Source organism: Salvia splendens, chromosome 12, assembly GCF_004379255.2.
Source record: "Salvia splendens isolate huo1 chromosome 12, SspV2, whole genome shotgun sequence".
NCBI classification, from domain to species: Eukaryota; Viridiplantae; Streptophyta; class Magnoliopsida; order Lamiales; family Lamiaceae; genus Salvia; species Salvia splendens.
The window spans coordinates 13,429,317-13,446,532 of NC_056043.1; the positions used below are offsets into that span (position 1 = coordinate 13,429,317).

General features: G+C 35.6%; 1 protein-coding gene and 1 long non-coding RNA gene across 2 annotated transcripts; one reads left to right on the forward strand and one right to left on the reverse strand.

The window, feature by feature from the left end:
* Window positions 1-11,104: 11,104 nt before the first annotated feature.
* Window positions 11,105-13,414, forward strand: LOC121758263 (stemmadenine O-acetyltransferase-like). Its single transcript, XM_042153673.1, has 2 exons — window positions 11,105-11,743; window positions 12,777-13,414. The coding sequence occupies exons 1-2, from the start codon at window positions 11,466-11,468 to the stop codon at window positions 13,273-13,275; spliced, it is 777 nt and encodes a 258-aa protein (XP_042009607.1). The 5' UTR covers window positions 11,105-11,465; the 3' UTR covers window positions 13,276-13,414.
* A 2,317-nt stretch (window positions 13,415-15,731) lies between these two features.
* LOC121758519 lies at window positions 15,732-16,581 on the reverse strand. Its single transcript, XR_006041496.1, has 2 exons — window positions 16,531-16,581; window positions 15,732-16,010 (listed from the first exon to the last, which is right to left on the reverse strand). It is a non-coding gene; the product is annotated as an uncharacterized LOC121758519 (long non-coding RNA).
* Window positions 16,582-17,216: the final 635 nt, after the last annotated feature.

Sequence of the window (17,216 nt, forward strand, 5' to 3'; positions counted from 1 at the left end):
TTACCTTGAGAATGACTAGTGACACTATTGTGGTATAACATTGAAAGGATCTAAAGCATAGACACGTCTTTATTGCTATCTACTGAAAGACGATGTCTTGGAGATTTAATATTTCTTAATCTTTGTAATAATATAGGACACACGTTATTTAATCATACGCTATTTTGACTTATCAAAAGGTGCGGATTTTTCGCAACCCAATATTCCTGATATCTTAGGTCGTAGTAATTAATAACTAGTATGGTGTCAATTTTATTATTACATTGAATCGTGTGCCTGCGTGGTTTGACTATATCCCCAAGAGGTGTTCGAGAGAAGTTCTATTGTTCGAAAACTCGGCCGGTTTGGATTTAGTCCAAGAATAATAGAAAAGCAAAATATATTTTAATATACATCTCGTACTAGACAAACTCTTGGAAATAAAAAGATATTAATTCATTTAAAGTCCATAGCAGACTACAAATTAATTAATGGATATAGAATGTCTTAAACACGAGAAATAATATATTAAAGAGGTTAACCCGGATTGCTTGTAATCACGGATTGGATGGGCAGTCAGTATTTCTTCGATAGTGGCACAGGAAATATTCCATTGGTCTTATATTGAATTATGGGTTATAATTTAATTAGTAAAGAAGGTCCAATAAGGGAGGCCCAATCCAAGGAGGTGTGACAAATACACACAACATAAGAAGTGAAACCCTAGCCTCCACACTTGGAATTTTCGGCCCTCTCTCTCTAATAGAGAAATTCGAAATTCTTCTCTGTGTGTTCTTGGCATTCTTGTCTTCTCCTTCATGATCCCTATAATTTCCAAGAGATTCCTCCCACAAGGAATTTAGATCTAGAGTTGGGTCATAAGTTAGAAGATCCTTGGTCTTGCAATCACAATCAAGCTTCAAGATCTACACGTGAAGAAGTAGCAAGCCCTTCAATTGTTTGGAGAATCATAATTGTAACTATTCAACATCATAATTTAATTCTAAATTATGTGATTAATTACACAATAATATGTCTCTACATGTTCAAGCATGAAATTGAATCGATCCACATAATCTCCTAAATAGATTCTTTTGTGGATTTATTTAATTTGCAATTTCCGCTGCGTCAATTCCCAACACAAACGACACGGTTCCTTGTTTCATTCCGTATGCTTACTTGTGTAGGTCAGAGATTTGGAATGAGTCGACTCCACTTCCGTATGTAGTGGCTAGACCTTCCCAAAGATCTCTGGTCGTTTCATACTGGGAGACATCATTCACGAGGTGGACTTCGATGTTGTGGATGATCCGGTTGAAGCAACAATGATCTCGTTTTTGCCATTTTGGATATCTTGGATCGGTCGTCGTAGGGGGGTTTGAAACTCCAGTGATATGAGATGTCAAACATTTCCCCCCGATAGCTTGTCCCATTAATTTCGCCCATAGAGGGTATTTATCCCCATTGAGCTTGGTTGTGACGTTGACGTCACCCGATTCTGGTTGGGGTCCGTCTTGGGGCTGTTGTTTTGGTGGTTTTTGAGACATACTTAGTCTCAGGAGTTCTGTAAATTGATCGGCAGAAAGTGTTCGGATTCAGATTCTGACATCTTGAATTTTTGGCTGTTTTGCAGGTTTTAATAGGTCAGGAAAGGTATCGAGACTATGATGATATTTTTCTAAGTCACAAGCCCGGATTAACCTGCTCTGATACCATCTTAAAGATGGTAATCGAGAGAGGCAAGATTCATAAGGCATTTCATATTTAGAGAGGATTTTTTAGTAGAGAATGTATTGTATTTCTTGTATGTTTGAGAGACAAATCACCATCATATTTATAGGGTGATTTGAGACTCTTCATCTACACAAAAGTGATTAGAACTCTACAATACTTGGGAACTCTATAATATATGGGAACATTACAAGTATTTAATGTGTTCTAGGAACTCCACCAAACAAATGTATTATGGCTATTTATTGTTTACTTTGACAGAAAATAGTTGGGTAAGTGATGTTGTTCTATGTGTTCAAGTTGGCCATTTTTATGGATGCTTCATTATTGATAGAGAGTCGAGACTGGGTGCAACTGCCGTGAACAGATTGCTTCAGAAAAATTGGGAATTAATTATATTTTAGTTTTTAGATTGCAATTTTTAGATTTGTATCGTAAAATTGAGTCGTGGCTGAAAATGGAGTTGATTGTATTGGAGGTTTCATGGTTAAAGTTAAAAATGGTGGCGCGTTAACTATAAATAGAGTTGTCTAAACATTCATTTTTTATAGGAAGAAATAAATTGGGCCTATTAGTTTTGCAACAAAATGAAAGGTGGCCAAAGTATTTCAATACTTGAAAATGGGTCACGCTAACATTCCTTTCTTAAACTCCATGGTGAAAAGTTTTAACTTAACTATGAGGAAACGGAGGGAGTACAAGTAGAAAATGAATTGGGTCGTGCATCGCACGGGTGTGACACTAGTGTGATTAAAGATGAGGAATTGGAATTTAAATTTTGTTGAAATTGAGGTTGGTGAAGATGGAAGGACAAATCCACTTTAAAATTTTAAATTTTATTAACAATTAGTGTTAGCTCGGCTTAAAATAAATTCATTCTATTAATTTGACATTGTGAGTAAATTTAATAAAATAAGAAATAAAATCATATACTATATGATTAAAATATATATATATATATATATATATATATATATATATATATATATATACTAACAATATGTTACATAATAGGAGTAATAAATAAAATTTAAAGAATTTAAAATTAAACCAACGTAGAAATAATTTGTAAATAAAACAATTATATAAGTCTCTAGAATAAAGAAAAATATCGTTCTTACAACATACACACTTCAATACCAAACACACTATCAACATGAAATCGAATAAAAAATTAATATAAAACTAAAAAATGTTAGTAGGACATTGATATCACCATAAAAAAATAAAATGATTAAATACAATATAAATAAATAAATAAAACTTACATTGTAAATATTAATAAATTTTAACATTAAAACTATAAAACAATACTTCCTCCGTCCAAAAATGTTGTCCATGTTTGACTAGGTGCGGGTTTTAAGAAATGTGAAGAAAAATGAGTGGAAAACGTTAGTGGAATACAAGCCCCACATTTATATATTAGTTTTATAATGGAATGTGAGTGTAATGATTTAGTGAAAAGTATGGTCCATTTACCAAAAATAGAGAAAAAGCAAAGTGGACAACATTTTACGGACGGATCGAAATGACAAAACTGGACAACATTTCACGGACGGAGGGAGTAGTTAGTAAGTTATGAAAAAATTTATTTGTAAATAACCTTAACGATACAATAATAAGAATAACAAAATAAAGAAAAAGAAATAATAAAACACAAACATAACCAAACACACATCATCAGCGCGCCACAACTCTTTCCCTTGTTTATTAACGATTGACTATCCCTCAACCTTATTTTCCCCCTTAATCCTCAAATTGTTGATTTTTGCATGTGTGAGAAAATAATGTGATATTTTATGTTCTACATCATCTTTGTTTCCGTTGCCATTTCGTTGATTTTGTGTGTTTTCTTTACATGAAAACTATGGAAGTGACAAAGTTGAGACAAATGTGCAAAGTATTATGCAATATATTATACTCCCTCCGTCCATGAAAAATAATCTCATTTTGTCATTTTGGGATGTCCACAAAAAATAGTCTCATTTAAAAAAATGGAAACTTTCTATCCTACTTTACCCTCTCTCTCTTACTTTTTCTCCCATCTCTTACTTTTTCTCCTATTTTATCTATTTTATCTTCATACTCTCTTACTCTACTAATTTCTTATTAAAACCCATGTTGTCCACAAATGAGACTATTTTTCGTGGATGGAGCAACTAGATAGTTAGCATTTGTGATATCTTAATTTGTAAAAATATACTATTATAGCTAAGACCAAAAAATTAAAAGAAAGCAAATAAAAAATAAAATAAACTAACATTAAAAGATACTCCCTCCGTCCCATTAAATATGCAACATTTGCTTTTCGGCACGAGATTTTATGTAGTGTTGTTTTGTGAGTTAATGAAGAGAGAGTAAAGTAAGAGAGAAGAAAAAGTAGAGAGAGTATTGTTTCCATTTTTAGAAACGTTTCATTTTTAATGGGACAGATCAAAAAGGAAAACGTTTCATTTCTAATGGGACAGAATGAGTAGTTAGCTAAGACGTTGGCTTTTAATGCAGTATTAAAATTTATCTAAGATTTACATTAAAAAGTTAATTTCGCAATGAAAGATTATGTATTTGTAGACAAAAATTAAAATTACCATCTTAAAAAGGAAAAATAAATGACAGCAATTTGGCCCGTTGTATTCCAAGTAACCCACAAATCTCGTAATAAACTTTGCATAACTTATGGGTATTAAATGCATTAATAGTATTTAATTATCCTAATTAAATTTTAGTCGTTACTATTAGTATCTTAATTTCTACAATTATTGATGTAGTAGTGTATTGTGGAGAATAATTTCAATAATAATACTCCCCCCGTTTCATAGTAATGGAGAAATTTCTTTCCGGCACGGAAATCAAGAAAAATTGTGTGAAGTTATGAAATGAAAAAGGTAGAGAGATGAATAACAATAAAGTAAGAGAGAGTAAAGTAAGTGAGAAGAAATGTGTTGACTTTTAACTAAAAAGAGAAATGAGTCCACTACTATGGAACGTACAAAAATAGCAAAACTGTTCTACTACTATAGAACGGAGGGAATATGAGGTTCGCTTCGGTCTTTATAATATTACTGTTACAATATTTTTTTAATGGCATTAACATTTCTCAGCTATCTAAATTGCCCTAAAAAACATTTCCCATTTACCTAAATTCCCCTCAAAATTCGTCTTTTATATATTGATAGATAGATGTGTATCACTATTGAAAAATATGTTCAGTGTATTTACTTCAATCTACTTTTCACTTAGGGTGTGTTTGGGAACATGGAATTGGAGCTACGGAATTGGAAATTCCAATTCCAATTCCATTGTTTGGTATCATAAAAATGTATAGAATTGGAATTGAATTATAATTCCAAAATTTTCAATTCCATGATTTGAATTCCATACACAATAAAGTAAGAGAGAGTAAAGTAAGTGAGAAGAAATGTGTTGACTTTTAACTAAAAAGGGGAAATGAGTCCACTACTATGGAACGTACAAAAATGACAAAACTGTTCTACTACTAAGAACGGAGGGAATATGAGGTTTGCTTCGGTCTTTATAATATTACTGTTACAATATTTTTTTAATGGCATCAACATTTCTCAGCTATCTAAATTGCCCTAAAAAAATTTCCCATTTAGCTAAATTCCCCTCAAAATTCGTCTTTTATATATTGATAGATAGATGTGTATCACTATTGAAAAATATGTTCAGTGTATTTACTTCAATCTACTTTTCACTTAGGGTGTGTTTGGGAACATGGAATTGGAGCTACGGAATTGGAAATTCCAATTCCAATTCCATTGTTTGGTATCATAAAAATGTATAGAATTGGAATTGAATTATAATTCCGAAATTTTCAATTCTATGATTTGAATTCCAAATTAAAAGTAGAAAATTGAAATTCCAAATAGTCATAAAATTAGACAGCTTCACTACACGCTACACACACTACACACACTACACAAATTTCACACATTACACACATTTCACACACTACAACATTTCACACACTACATAAATTTGACATTTCCCGCATTACACACATTTCACACACTATACAAATTTCACACACTACACACATTTCACACACTAAACAAATTTCACACGCTACACACACTACACAAATTTCACACACTACACACACTACACACATTTCACACTATACACACACTACACAAATTTTACACATTTCACACTATACACACACTACACAAAATACACACGCTAAATACACTATACACAAAATACACATACTACACACACTAACACACTAATTCCATTTCATAAGTTTCTTCATCAATATCCCCACTTCCTAAAATCTCTCCAACAAACAAATCAATCTCTACAAAAATTGTTATATCTTTCCGTCAACAATATCAATCGGTTTCTGCCTACAAAATTCTGAGAGAAAAATTCAAGTGAGAAGCCATCTTCACTGCAGTTTCTTCCATCCACCAAAAGATTGAGAGTTGAGCACCGAGTGAGTAGAAAGAAAACTGTGAATTCAAGATTGTGAAATCGCTCCCTTCCAATCAGAGGTAAACTCCCTTCGATTTCATGAATACGAAATCTTCGCGTATTAATTCTGTAGCCAATTCTGTGATATTACAATTTGAAACCGAGAGATCCTCCCGTTTGCTAACAAGTTTTCTTCTTTCCGAAGGTATATCCATTAACCTCCAAAATCCTCTTCTCTTCATTTCATGATATAGTTTCACACACTCCAAAATCCTCTTCTCTTCATTTCATGATATAGTTTCACACACTCACAGTAGTCCACGGAAACAGATTTGCTGAACTTCATGAAACTGTTGTTTGATAGTTCTTGTTAAAGCCTCGATCTTTAATGCTACTAGAAGTTGCCATTTTGTTTTCTCTTCAACCTTAATTCTGGAAGATGTTTCTGCATGCCCATTAATATTTTAGATTGAATAATTTGAGAACCTAATAAAAGTTAAGAATGGGAAAAGGGGAGAGAGAGCTTACCTGACGTAAACGGGCTGGTCAGTGGCGTCGACGGACAGCGGCTGATCGACGGGAGTGAGACAACGTGATAGCAGCGATGACGGCGGCTGTTGCTGGTACAGCAGCGAGCGAGAGAGATGTTAAAGTCGGCGACTTGATTTCAGTTTGGGAAGTTACAGATTGTGGTTTCTTCTCGTTGTGAGGGAGTGGAGGAGAGAGGAGTCGTGCTTTGTTTCTGAATTGAATTTTAGAATAGGAGAGATAAGAGTACAGAGGAGAGGAAGAGATGAGAATGGGAGAGTGAGCTTGGGGTTTCGGATCTGTAAATGGTAGAAGAATGGCGTGAGATGGGAGAGAGAGAGTGTGAAATACGGTGATATATTTAATTCCTTCCTTTTGGGGTTTAAATGAGTGAATCATTTGAATTGTTTTGCAATGTGTTGGATAGGGAGTATTAAGTATATTTGTTGTTTTGATATTTTTTTGGACTTAGTTGTATGGCTAGTTAATTAGTAATGTTTGGTCCATTATTTTGGTTGCAAGTTTGGACCTAATGGAATCAATTAGTGGATGGGGATTCAGGTACTGGGCGGGCTGCTCTAATTTACTAAAAGAATTGTAGTTTTGGTGTGTTGAGAATTTAAATAATAGGATTATTCTGGTTTAGTGACGATCGAGGGAATAAATAACGTGGGACTTTTGTGTTTAATTGATGATTCAGATTTGTCGATGAAAGAGCGAAGAATAATTTGAGCACACACATAGGATGCATGCATTGTCTTTAAATTAATTTATTCTGCAAAGTCTAATTTTTGCATATCATGTTATTTCGAAAAGGGTGAAACGTTTGCACATCGTTTATGGTTGGAGAAGAAAGTTGATTGAGGAGTTAAGCAATTGAGGTGGACTTTCTTTTTAAATAAGGACAATGTCCTAAAAATACTTTTTATGTGAAAGGAGGTGGAAAATGTTTGGCTTGCCATGTTTTGTGTTTGAATGAATGAACCTATCTGAAGTGGCTATGCCATGTATGTTTAATCGAATCCGGGTACCAGTAGGGCTGCAAACCCTACTCGGACTAGTGTACACCCCATAGACCGTGTGCTATCTCTTTGGAGTTGGCCGGTCTAGTGACTTGGTTCGTGGCCACGTTCCTTGTCATGTATGTTCAGATATGGTGATGGTGGATGTGGATGAAAAATGGTTGCGCAACCGAATTTTATGGTAAATGTTTTTTAGCGTACTTGGGTTCTTTTAAATTAAAACCCCCAAGATCACTCGTTATGGCTTGACAAACTGTATTTTGGCATGTTCAGACCTTGCATATTGTTTTCTTAATGTGCAGATTGAGCGGCGATGGACGTTGAGCAGAGTCGTTGGAAAAGTAGGTCATGTGTAGTTGTCGGGTTTGTCGGGTCTTCATACTCGGCATTATCCCATGTCTTGACGCTTCCGCTAGTTTCTATGTCTTTTTCGTTGGATTGTTTATCTCTGGATCGTAATCTTTGAAGTTAGTTTGTTGAGACTGTTTTTGTTGTTTTAAATCTTTAGTTAATCTTTTGCTTGGTCACATATATTCTATTCTTCCCCTTTTCTTCCCCGCTTTTTTAACCCTCCCCTAGTCGCGATCAACCGTGTTTTCTATCCTTAGAAAATGCGGGCGTGACAAAGTGGTATCAGAGCAACGTTCTTTCCGCTCTGGACCCAAGAGTCTTCTTTTTGTCTTGATCTAGATTCGTGTCCCTAGATCAAAATAAATAAATAAATAAAAATTTTAAAGTGTCAATGGCTCAACATCCCACCGTCGCACTCAACCTGAAAAGAGGTAACAAGATTTTGAAAGAGGAAGTGGAGGAAGTGTTGTATAAAAAAAACAAATTATTTTGTATGATGTGAAAAGAACGGGTTATGAGTTTTGAAAGCTTTGCATAGTGTTTGACGTGTAGAAAAAGTATATATATATTTGGAAAGGTTTTGAGGTAAATGTTTTGCAATGGTAATGACTAGTTGTTCATAGTGGAATTTGATTGACGGAAATATTTATGTTATTGAAAAAAAAATTGTTGATGGGGTTTGAAAAATTTTCAATGAAAGCATGTTAGTTCTTTTCTTTTGGGAAATTGAGATATTGAAGTGAATGAGAAGTATGCCGTTGTTATGATTTGAGATGTCTAGTGATATATATTTATGCAAGTTTAAATATGCGAGATATGAATGGCGTTTTAAGTGATAGTTTATAGACATTGAGGTATGAGATAAATTATAATGTTGTTTATGGAAGTTGAAGTAAGAGGGAATGAATTGTGTTGGAATATAGAAGGCCTATGGAGTTCGGATGACATTTAGGTAATGATTGATAGACGTTGCGGTATGAGACCATGAGTTATGTCTGCGGATACAGAGTGCCTAAAAATAGACGTTGCGGTATGAGACCATGAGTTATGTCATGGATACAGAGTGCTTAAAAAGTAGACTAGGCTGAACGCGCTTGAACTTTTTTGTAAGTTGATGATTGCAATATCACTTTCCCGTGTGATGGACAAACGAAAATATGTGGTTCGAACTCGATCCTGGTTGTTTAGTTACAATTTCCCCATTGTTTTTCCTGAACAATAAGAATAAGAAGGATACGAAAAGACGTTGTATATATATAAAAAATAATTATGAAGAGAAGAGGTGCAAAATGAAAAGAAGTTTCAAACCACTTGTTGCAAGTTAGTGTTGAGACCCAAACAAAAGTTGAGCTGCAATTGTAATTCTTGTTTCCTTGTGTGATTCTGGAACTCTTCCAATTTAAAGACATTTTTAGCAGTGTTGTTATAATTTGAAATCGGTCCATATACAAGTTAAGACTGTTTGATTAAAAAGCCCGGCCCAGCCCAGCCCACCTCAGACATGTGTCTGGGCCGGGCTGGGCCTCAATATAGGCGGGCCACGGCCGGCCCGGCCCACTTGACATCTTTATTCACAAACCAAAATTTCAAATTTGGTTTAGTTTAAACTTTTGGAAATTTTGAGTTTTTTTATTTAGATCGGAAAAAAAAATCTAAAACTAAAAACAAAATCCAAAAATCGGATGCTTGAAATGTGTAAAATGTGTGCAACGTGTGAAAGTGTGTGAAATTTATATAGTGTATGAAATGTATCTATTGCGGGAAATGTGTGAAATTTGTGTAGTGTGTAAAATGTTTGTTTTGTATGTGAAGTGTGTGTAGTGTGTGAAATGTTTGTTTTGTGTGTGAAATGTGTGTAGTGTGTGAAATATGTGTAGTGCGCGAAATGTGTGAAATTGGTCTAGTGTGTATAGTGTGTAATTTGTGTAGTTTGTGTCGTGTGTGAAATATGTGAAATTTGTGTAGTGTGTGTAGTGTGTGCGGAGTGTGTGAAGTGTGTGTATTATGTGTGTATAGTATGTGTATTTTGTGTGAAGTGTGTTTGAGTGCGTCTTTTGTGAATAGTGTGTTTACAGTGTGTGTGAACAAATTATCCAAATTCAATTTCATATCAATTACTTCACTTTACCAAATATAAGATTTGGAATTGAATTAGAATTCAATTTCTTCCAATTCAATTCCATCGAATTACAATTCCAATTCAATTCCATCGAATTACAATTCCAATTCAATTCCAATTCCGTGTACCAAACGGAGTCTTATCGTTTTCGAAGACATATCGAAGAACTGTGCTTGCCAACATTTTAAAAATAATTAAAATAAGAGGGCTCTACTAAGTAAATGGATCGTGGGTAGAGCTCGGATCGGGCCGAGATTTTTCAGTTGGGCCTGTTGGTTAGGGATTCAAGATCTTCAAATATTAGTATTCCCTTTGCCCCGGCTAAGATGACATATTTATTAGTCGGCACGGGATTTTAGAAGTTGTTGGTTATTGTGGTTAATTAGAGAGAGAAAAAGTGTTTGGAAGTATAATGGAGAGAGAAAGAGAGTCGAATATTTAATTGGAAAGAGAAAAAAATAGTTGGTTGTATTAAAAGGAGAGAGAAAGTTATCAAAAATAGAAATATGTCATCTTGGTTGGGACAAAATAAAAAGGAAAGTGTGTCATCTTAAGTGGGACGGAGGGAGTTTTGAATGGAAGATTATGTTTTGAATTTTCAATTCAAAATAATTTAAAAAATTGAATATAAGATCGACCGAGGCTAACATGAAATTCAGTTGTTGGCAGGATTAGCGTGGCGTATATATTATATGTTTCTTATATTTGATTTTAACAGTCATTACAAAGTGGTCAGTATAAATATATAAAATAGTCCTAATTAAAATATTAAATGTTTCTTATATTTGTTTTTAACAGTCATTACAAAGTGGTCAGTATAAATATATAAAATAGTCGTAGTAAATATATTAAATTCGTTTAAAAAGTGTGATATAGGATTACATAATGAGGATTGAGGATCAACATTCATGTTATTAGTGACTAGAGAGAGATCAAATTTATCAAGAAATGGGGATTGAAATAAGGGTAATCTCGATGGAACCCCAAAATCTCTAGAATAATATCACCTCTCATTTGTTGATAAATTAGCTCCCCCTGTTTTCCCATAGCTCGTCAGCTTTTACTTATCAAACCCCAAAATTCCAAACTCCCTAAAATCAAACCAGCTCAAAAAATCCTTGTCGGAAACACTCTCCACATGCTACCCCCTCGCCGGCCGCCTCGTCGGCAACTCCTACGTCGACTGCAACGACGCTGGCATCCCCTTCGCCGAGGCCAACCTCTCTCAAATCGTCACCAATCCGGACCCCAAAAACATCTCCAAATTCGCCATCCCTCAAAAAGCCCTAGGTTTATGCATGGCGGTACAAGTCACCTATTTCCGGTGCGGCGGCGTTGCCGTTGGAATCATGTTGCAGCACAAAATCGGCGACGCGCTATCAATCTTCATGTTCGCCAACGCCTGGTCCGCTGCCGCCAGAGGCGGTGGCGCGCCGCCGCTGGTGTTCGACGCGGCCTCCTATTTCCCACCACGTGAAATCCCCGGCTACAACCCTACCTCGGGAATATTGAAAGAAGAAATCGAGACTAGAATCTTCAAATTTCCGGCTTTGAAAATCGCCGTTCTCCAGGAAAGGTACTGAAATTCATATTATTTCGTCCTAAAATCAATGGGTGATAGGAACAGTGGTAATTAGATTTATACTACTCCTTCCGTCTCCGTCTCATTCAAAATGGTCATCTTTCCTTTTATGTTTGTCTCAATCAAGAGGACCATTTTCTAATTTTGAAAGTAACCTCTTCTCTCATCTCTCCTCATTAAAATATTCAACTATCTTTTTTCTCTCTACTTTATTCCACCTAACAACACTTTCTAAAATCTCGTGCCACTCAAGAATGTGGCCATCTTGTATGGGACGGAGGGAGTATAACAATTTAAGTAACTATCTCTTTGCAATGATGTCAATCATTATTATACTCGCTCCGTCCGTCATTAATTATCATAGGTTGATCTTCCTTGGGTTTTAAAAAAATATAGAGAAAAGTTAGTACTCCTTTTGTCCTACTCAAAAAAAGGAAAAGAAGAGAGAGGGTTTAGGTGGAGTAGTTAAGTGGAGTAAAGTAGAGAGAAAAAAAAGTAATTGAATATTTTAATGTGGATAGAAAAAAGAGAAAGTTTATTTCCAATATAGAAAATGGTCATCTTAACTGAGACAAAAAAAACGAAAGATGGTCATCTTAAATGGGTGGAAGTATATTATATGAAATATTCGTTTTTAATTAAATGTGAGTAAATAAATTAGTAGAACGTGGGGTCTACTACCAATAGTAATAAAGTGTTACAAGATTGGTGGACATACTGAAAAGTAAACTAGTGACAAGTATTGATAAACGCATGCAATAGTTAGTATTTGTTTCATTTTCCAACACTCTCCCTCAAACCTTCCAAAGTTCAATTTTTTATAGGGTTGCAATAGCCCTCGAGTTGGCCCAAATATACCACTGAGTGAATCATTTTTCATTTTTAATTTTAGTCCAAATATATTGTTGGATCGGTTATATTTAATTCACAGTTAGGTCGGTGATCCGTTCAGATAACATGATAGAAATTCAGATGATTTCACTCTAAAAACCAATTAGTAGTTAGATTTTGTCTCATTTGCCAACAGGTACACGGCTGCCTGCGGCGGCCACCGACCGAGCCGGGTGGAGGCGCTTTCGGCCTTTATATGGACCCAGTTCATTTCAGCCACGGGCATGAAACACGACCCGAATAAAATATACATAGTACTCCAGACCATGAACCTACGGACCCGGGCCGACCCGCCTCTTTCTGAGCATCATTTCAGGGACATGCGCGGGTTTGCGACAGCGAGGCTAGAAGCTGGAGACGGCGGCATGGAGCTCCTGCGGAAGATGCGGGAAGCCGTGGAAGCCGTGGACAGCGGCTACGTGGCTCGGCTGAAGGATGGTGAGAAGCATTTGGAGTTCAGGAGCGAGATGTTTGCTCAACACACAAAGGGGGAGCTGGTGAGCTTCAACTTCACCAGCCTATGCGGGTTTCCGTCATACGAAGCTGATTTTGGAAACCCGTTTGGGTCGGGTTTGGCGGGTTCCCTTTCAAGAATTTGGTCATTTTTATGGATACCAAGAGTCAGGGTGGAATAGAGGCGTTGGTTAATTTGAAGAAACCAGATATGGAGAAATTCGAAGCTTATTTGAAGGAGTTGCAGAGTAATCTGTGAATGAACGTGATCACTATCGTCGTATAGTTGTACCATTCATCACTTTTCAATGCCAAATTATTATGTCACTCGACAACAACCATTTTATGAGATTGAATATGTCACGACAACCCTTTTTAAGGTTAATAAATTTGGGTGGTCGCAACTAAAGGTACTTTAAGAAAAGGAAAACAATCTAGGGTTTCAATAAAGAGTATGGCCAAATAATTAATAGGGATATTGACATCTAATATCATGAAACTTTCAAAATGTTGGGTTTTTTCCACGTACTTTAAAATTGGCAAAAAATATCAAGAACTTTACCCCTGGTTTATTTTTTCCCACAAATGAAAAAATTCCCACAAATAATATTATGATACGGAGTATTTTTCATAATTTCTCGACAACAATTTTGAGAGGTTCAAGCTTTTCAATCTTTGAAAATAGTTTTTCTTGAAGCACACCCTCCAAAATTGTTCTTCAATCTATTAAAATAACCTGAATTCTTTCATTCGTGGGAAAAAACAAACCCGGGGTAAAGTTCGTGATATTATTTTCCAATTTTAAAGTTCGTGGGAAAAACCCAACGTTTTAAAAGTTTCGTGATATTAGATGCCAATATCCCTAATTAATATTCAAATATCATAGGGAAAATCAGAGTAATACTTAGCATTTAATCCAAAGTCGGTAGTTATCATCATTAATAATCCAAGAGTAAAAGATGTTCGTGTTAGGGTTTTGTATACTAGAAATCACCTTTCGAGTGATTGGATACTGTAAAACTCTAATTGTTATTTTCCAATAAATGCATCAGATTATTTTTTGTCATAATGTTGTTATGTTTTACATTTAATGGTTGTTTATTGCATATTTAAATGTATAAGCAACGTAACAAAGTCTAAGTCTTTGTTTTAGTAGACTGGTTGTGGGCGTCGTCCAATTTAAGGTAACACGGTCAGTTCTAAACAAAGAAAAATAAGAATTTCACAACCTAGATAGCCCTAGACTACCTATCGCGAAAGGTTGCAATGTCAGTCCGATTATTTCTAAGCCTTATTGAAATAAGATGACGTTGGTGTGGTATAGCACTGAATGAATCTAACAGCAAGACGAGTCTTTATGCTATCTACTGAAAGACGAGGTCTTGATAATTAATTTCTTAATCAATGTACGTTAGCATTGAGCATACGATATTGAGTATCTACTACTTTGACTTACCAAAGGTGCGGGTTTTTCGTCACCCAACGATCCAGGTATATTGGGTAGTGGTGATCATTATCTAGCGGTGCTAGGATTGCTATTACGTTGAATCGTGCGCGAGGAGAGTCTCGTTTGATAACATCCACAAGAGGAGCTCGAAACAAGGTTTTATTATTCGGAACCTAGCTAGTTGGAGTTTAATTACTCTATGAATAATAAATAAGAGTTTATTGCTAAATCCACTCTTGGAGAATAAAATATGTTAATTAATTAAGTTCATAGCAGACATTAATTAATTAATGGATGTTTCAATCTTAAGCGCGGGAAATGAATTAAACAAATAAAAGGAAACCCGGAATACTTGTAATTTCGGATTTGGAAAGGCAGTGCAATATTACTTCTGTAATGGCTGCTTGTAATTTTCCAATATAAGCTTATATTAAATTGTGGGTTTAATTTAATTAGTAAAAAGCTAATTCGGTGAGTCCATGTCCAAATTCTTCCTTAGATCCCTGACTGGGCCCAATATGTGACTTAATATAAATAGGAGAATAAAAGAGACAGAAAACATAATTATTATTTGCTAGAATTTTCGTCCCCCTCTAGAAAGAGAGAGAATTCGAAAATTGCTCCCTCCGTGAGCTGAGTTCTGTCTTCATTATTCGAGTCCTAGTATTCTGGTGAGATTTGCCCACACAAATATCAGTATACAGTCCGGGACACCAGTCAGAAGGTCCGAGGTCGAGTACTGAAGATCTTCACGTGGAGAAGACGCAAGCTATCTTCGATTCTTGATCGAATCAATGAGGTAATTTAGCTAACTCCGTAGTATGCATGTTTTAGGGATTTTATATTCTAAAGCATGATTTTAATTCAAGTTATGAGCATGATACATGTGATAATTACGCGAATAGAATTTGTCTAAATATTCTGCTAAATAGATCAAATTTATGTGATCGGTGATTTATGCACGCTTCCGCTGCCAACCCCTTCAGTTTGAAACATAATTTAGAAAAATAGTCATGGTTCAGCGGAAGCAGTCAAGAGAAAGAGTGACGTCATGTATGAAGACACGACGGCACTCGAAGTCCAAATATGTCACGGCCGCCCTTACTAAGGATAACAAGGACGGGGAAATCACTACTAAGGGGAGGGACTAAGAAGCGGGAAAGAAATGGGGGACACAAAAAGAGTTGACACTTAAAGCAAAAACTTAAATTAACTACCAAAAGAGATTTGTTCAAGTCTACAAAACATTTCAGTTTACCCAAAAATAATAAGCAGGGAATTAAAGTTTCAAAGTATTTGACACAATCCAACCATACGACGTGAAATGTATTCTTATGACATCAATTTGAAAAGATAGCAGCGGAAAAAGTTATTAAATAGAGAGTCACAAGATGACGCCTATGTATGAAGACACAACGCATCCAATTTTCCCTAAGCCGACTCAACATCCATCGCAACATCCTGCTCAACCTGCACATAAGGAAAACATATGCAGGGCTGAGTATTTGATATACTCAGTGAACACGTGCCAAAGTATTTTATATAAGTTATGTCATCCATACCATAGTGAACTCGAGTTTTATGTTTATTTGAAAGAAAATATCACGAGAATCACCAAAACATTTTCATAGACTGGCCAGTCAAACAATCTCCCCACTTTCTCATCACAAACCAACAATCACACCATCATTCCACAGTGGGACGAAAGTGCGGCCACACTATTCGCCCACGAGACCGGCATACTAGCTAGGACGGCTCCCGATCCCACCAGTGTACACATCCTGATAGGGTTTGCGGCCCTACTCAGACCCGAATTCGTTGCACACAAAGCCATATAGCCTAACGGAGTAAACTCAGACGAACTAGGCATCAGGCACACAATCTCAACAACCAAAACTGTCCATGGCATGACATAACACTTTAAACCACCCTTATAGCTCCACAATCATACTTTAGAAAACAAAAGAGTTTTCAGTTAAAGAAAGCCCACCTCGCTTGCTTTGATATCACAAAACACAACTCAATGCAACTCTCGTTCCGTGTGCTCACGTACGCACGACAACCCTTATCAACAACAATATAAATCAGCCTTCCATCAATTTACATTATCATGCATGTCCTATCGTTCCTTTTATCATTCTCTTAAATTACCCATCCCAACATTCATCAACATAGGAAAAAACATGCCATAATATTTCTCAACCCGTCACACATAATCATGTCATAGGATACCTTCCTAAGTCATACATGCATCAAATAATTCATTAAAACTTGGCAACAAGTGATATTTCCACATAGCAACAAATCTGGCAGAACTGCGCGGTTGGTTTGTAAAAATCACCAAATATCCATCCAACCTCATATGAAGCTAAAATTTGGTCACAACACAGTAGACACATTTAAGTTCATCCAGTTAAAATTTCACACTCAAATCATGTCATTTGGTCAGTCAAAACATTAATGCAACTCTCTGGTCGGAACATAAAAATTCTGGCAGCACTGCGCAGTTCATTTGAAAATTCACCAAAAATTCATCTGATGTCCAATGAGGCTGAAATTTTCACAAAACTCAGAAGACACTTCAAATTTTCATCTAGTTTAAAATTCACATTAAAAGGAGGTCCTTTTTTCGGTCAAACAGAAAACGAAACTTTCTGGGCGAGAATACAAGTTTCT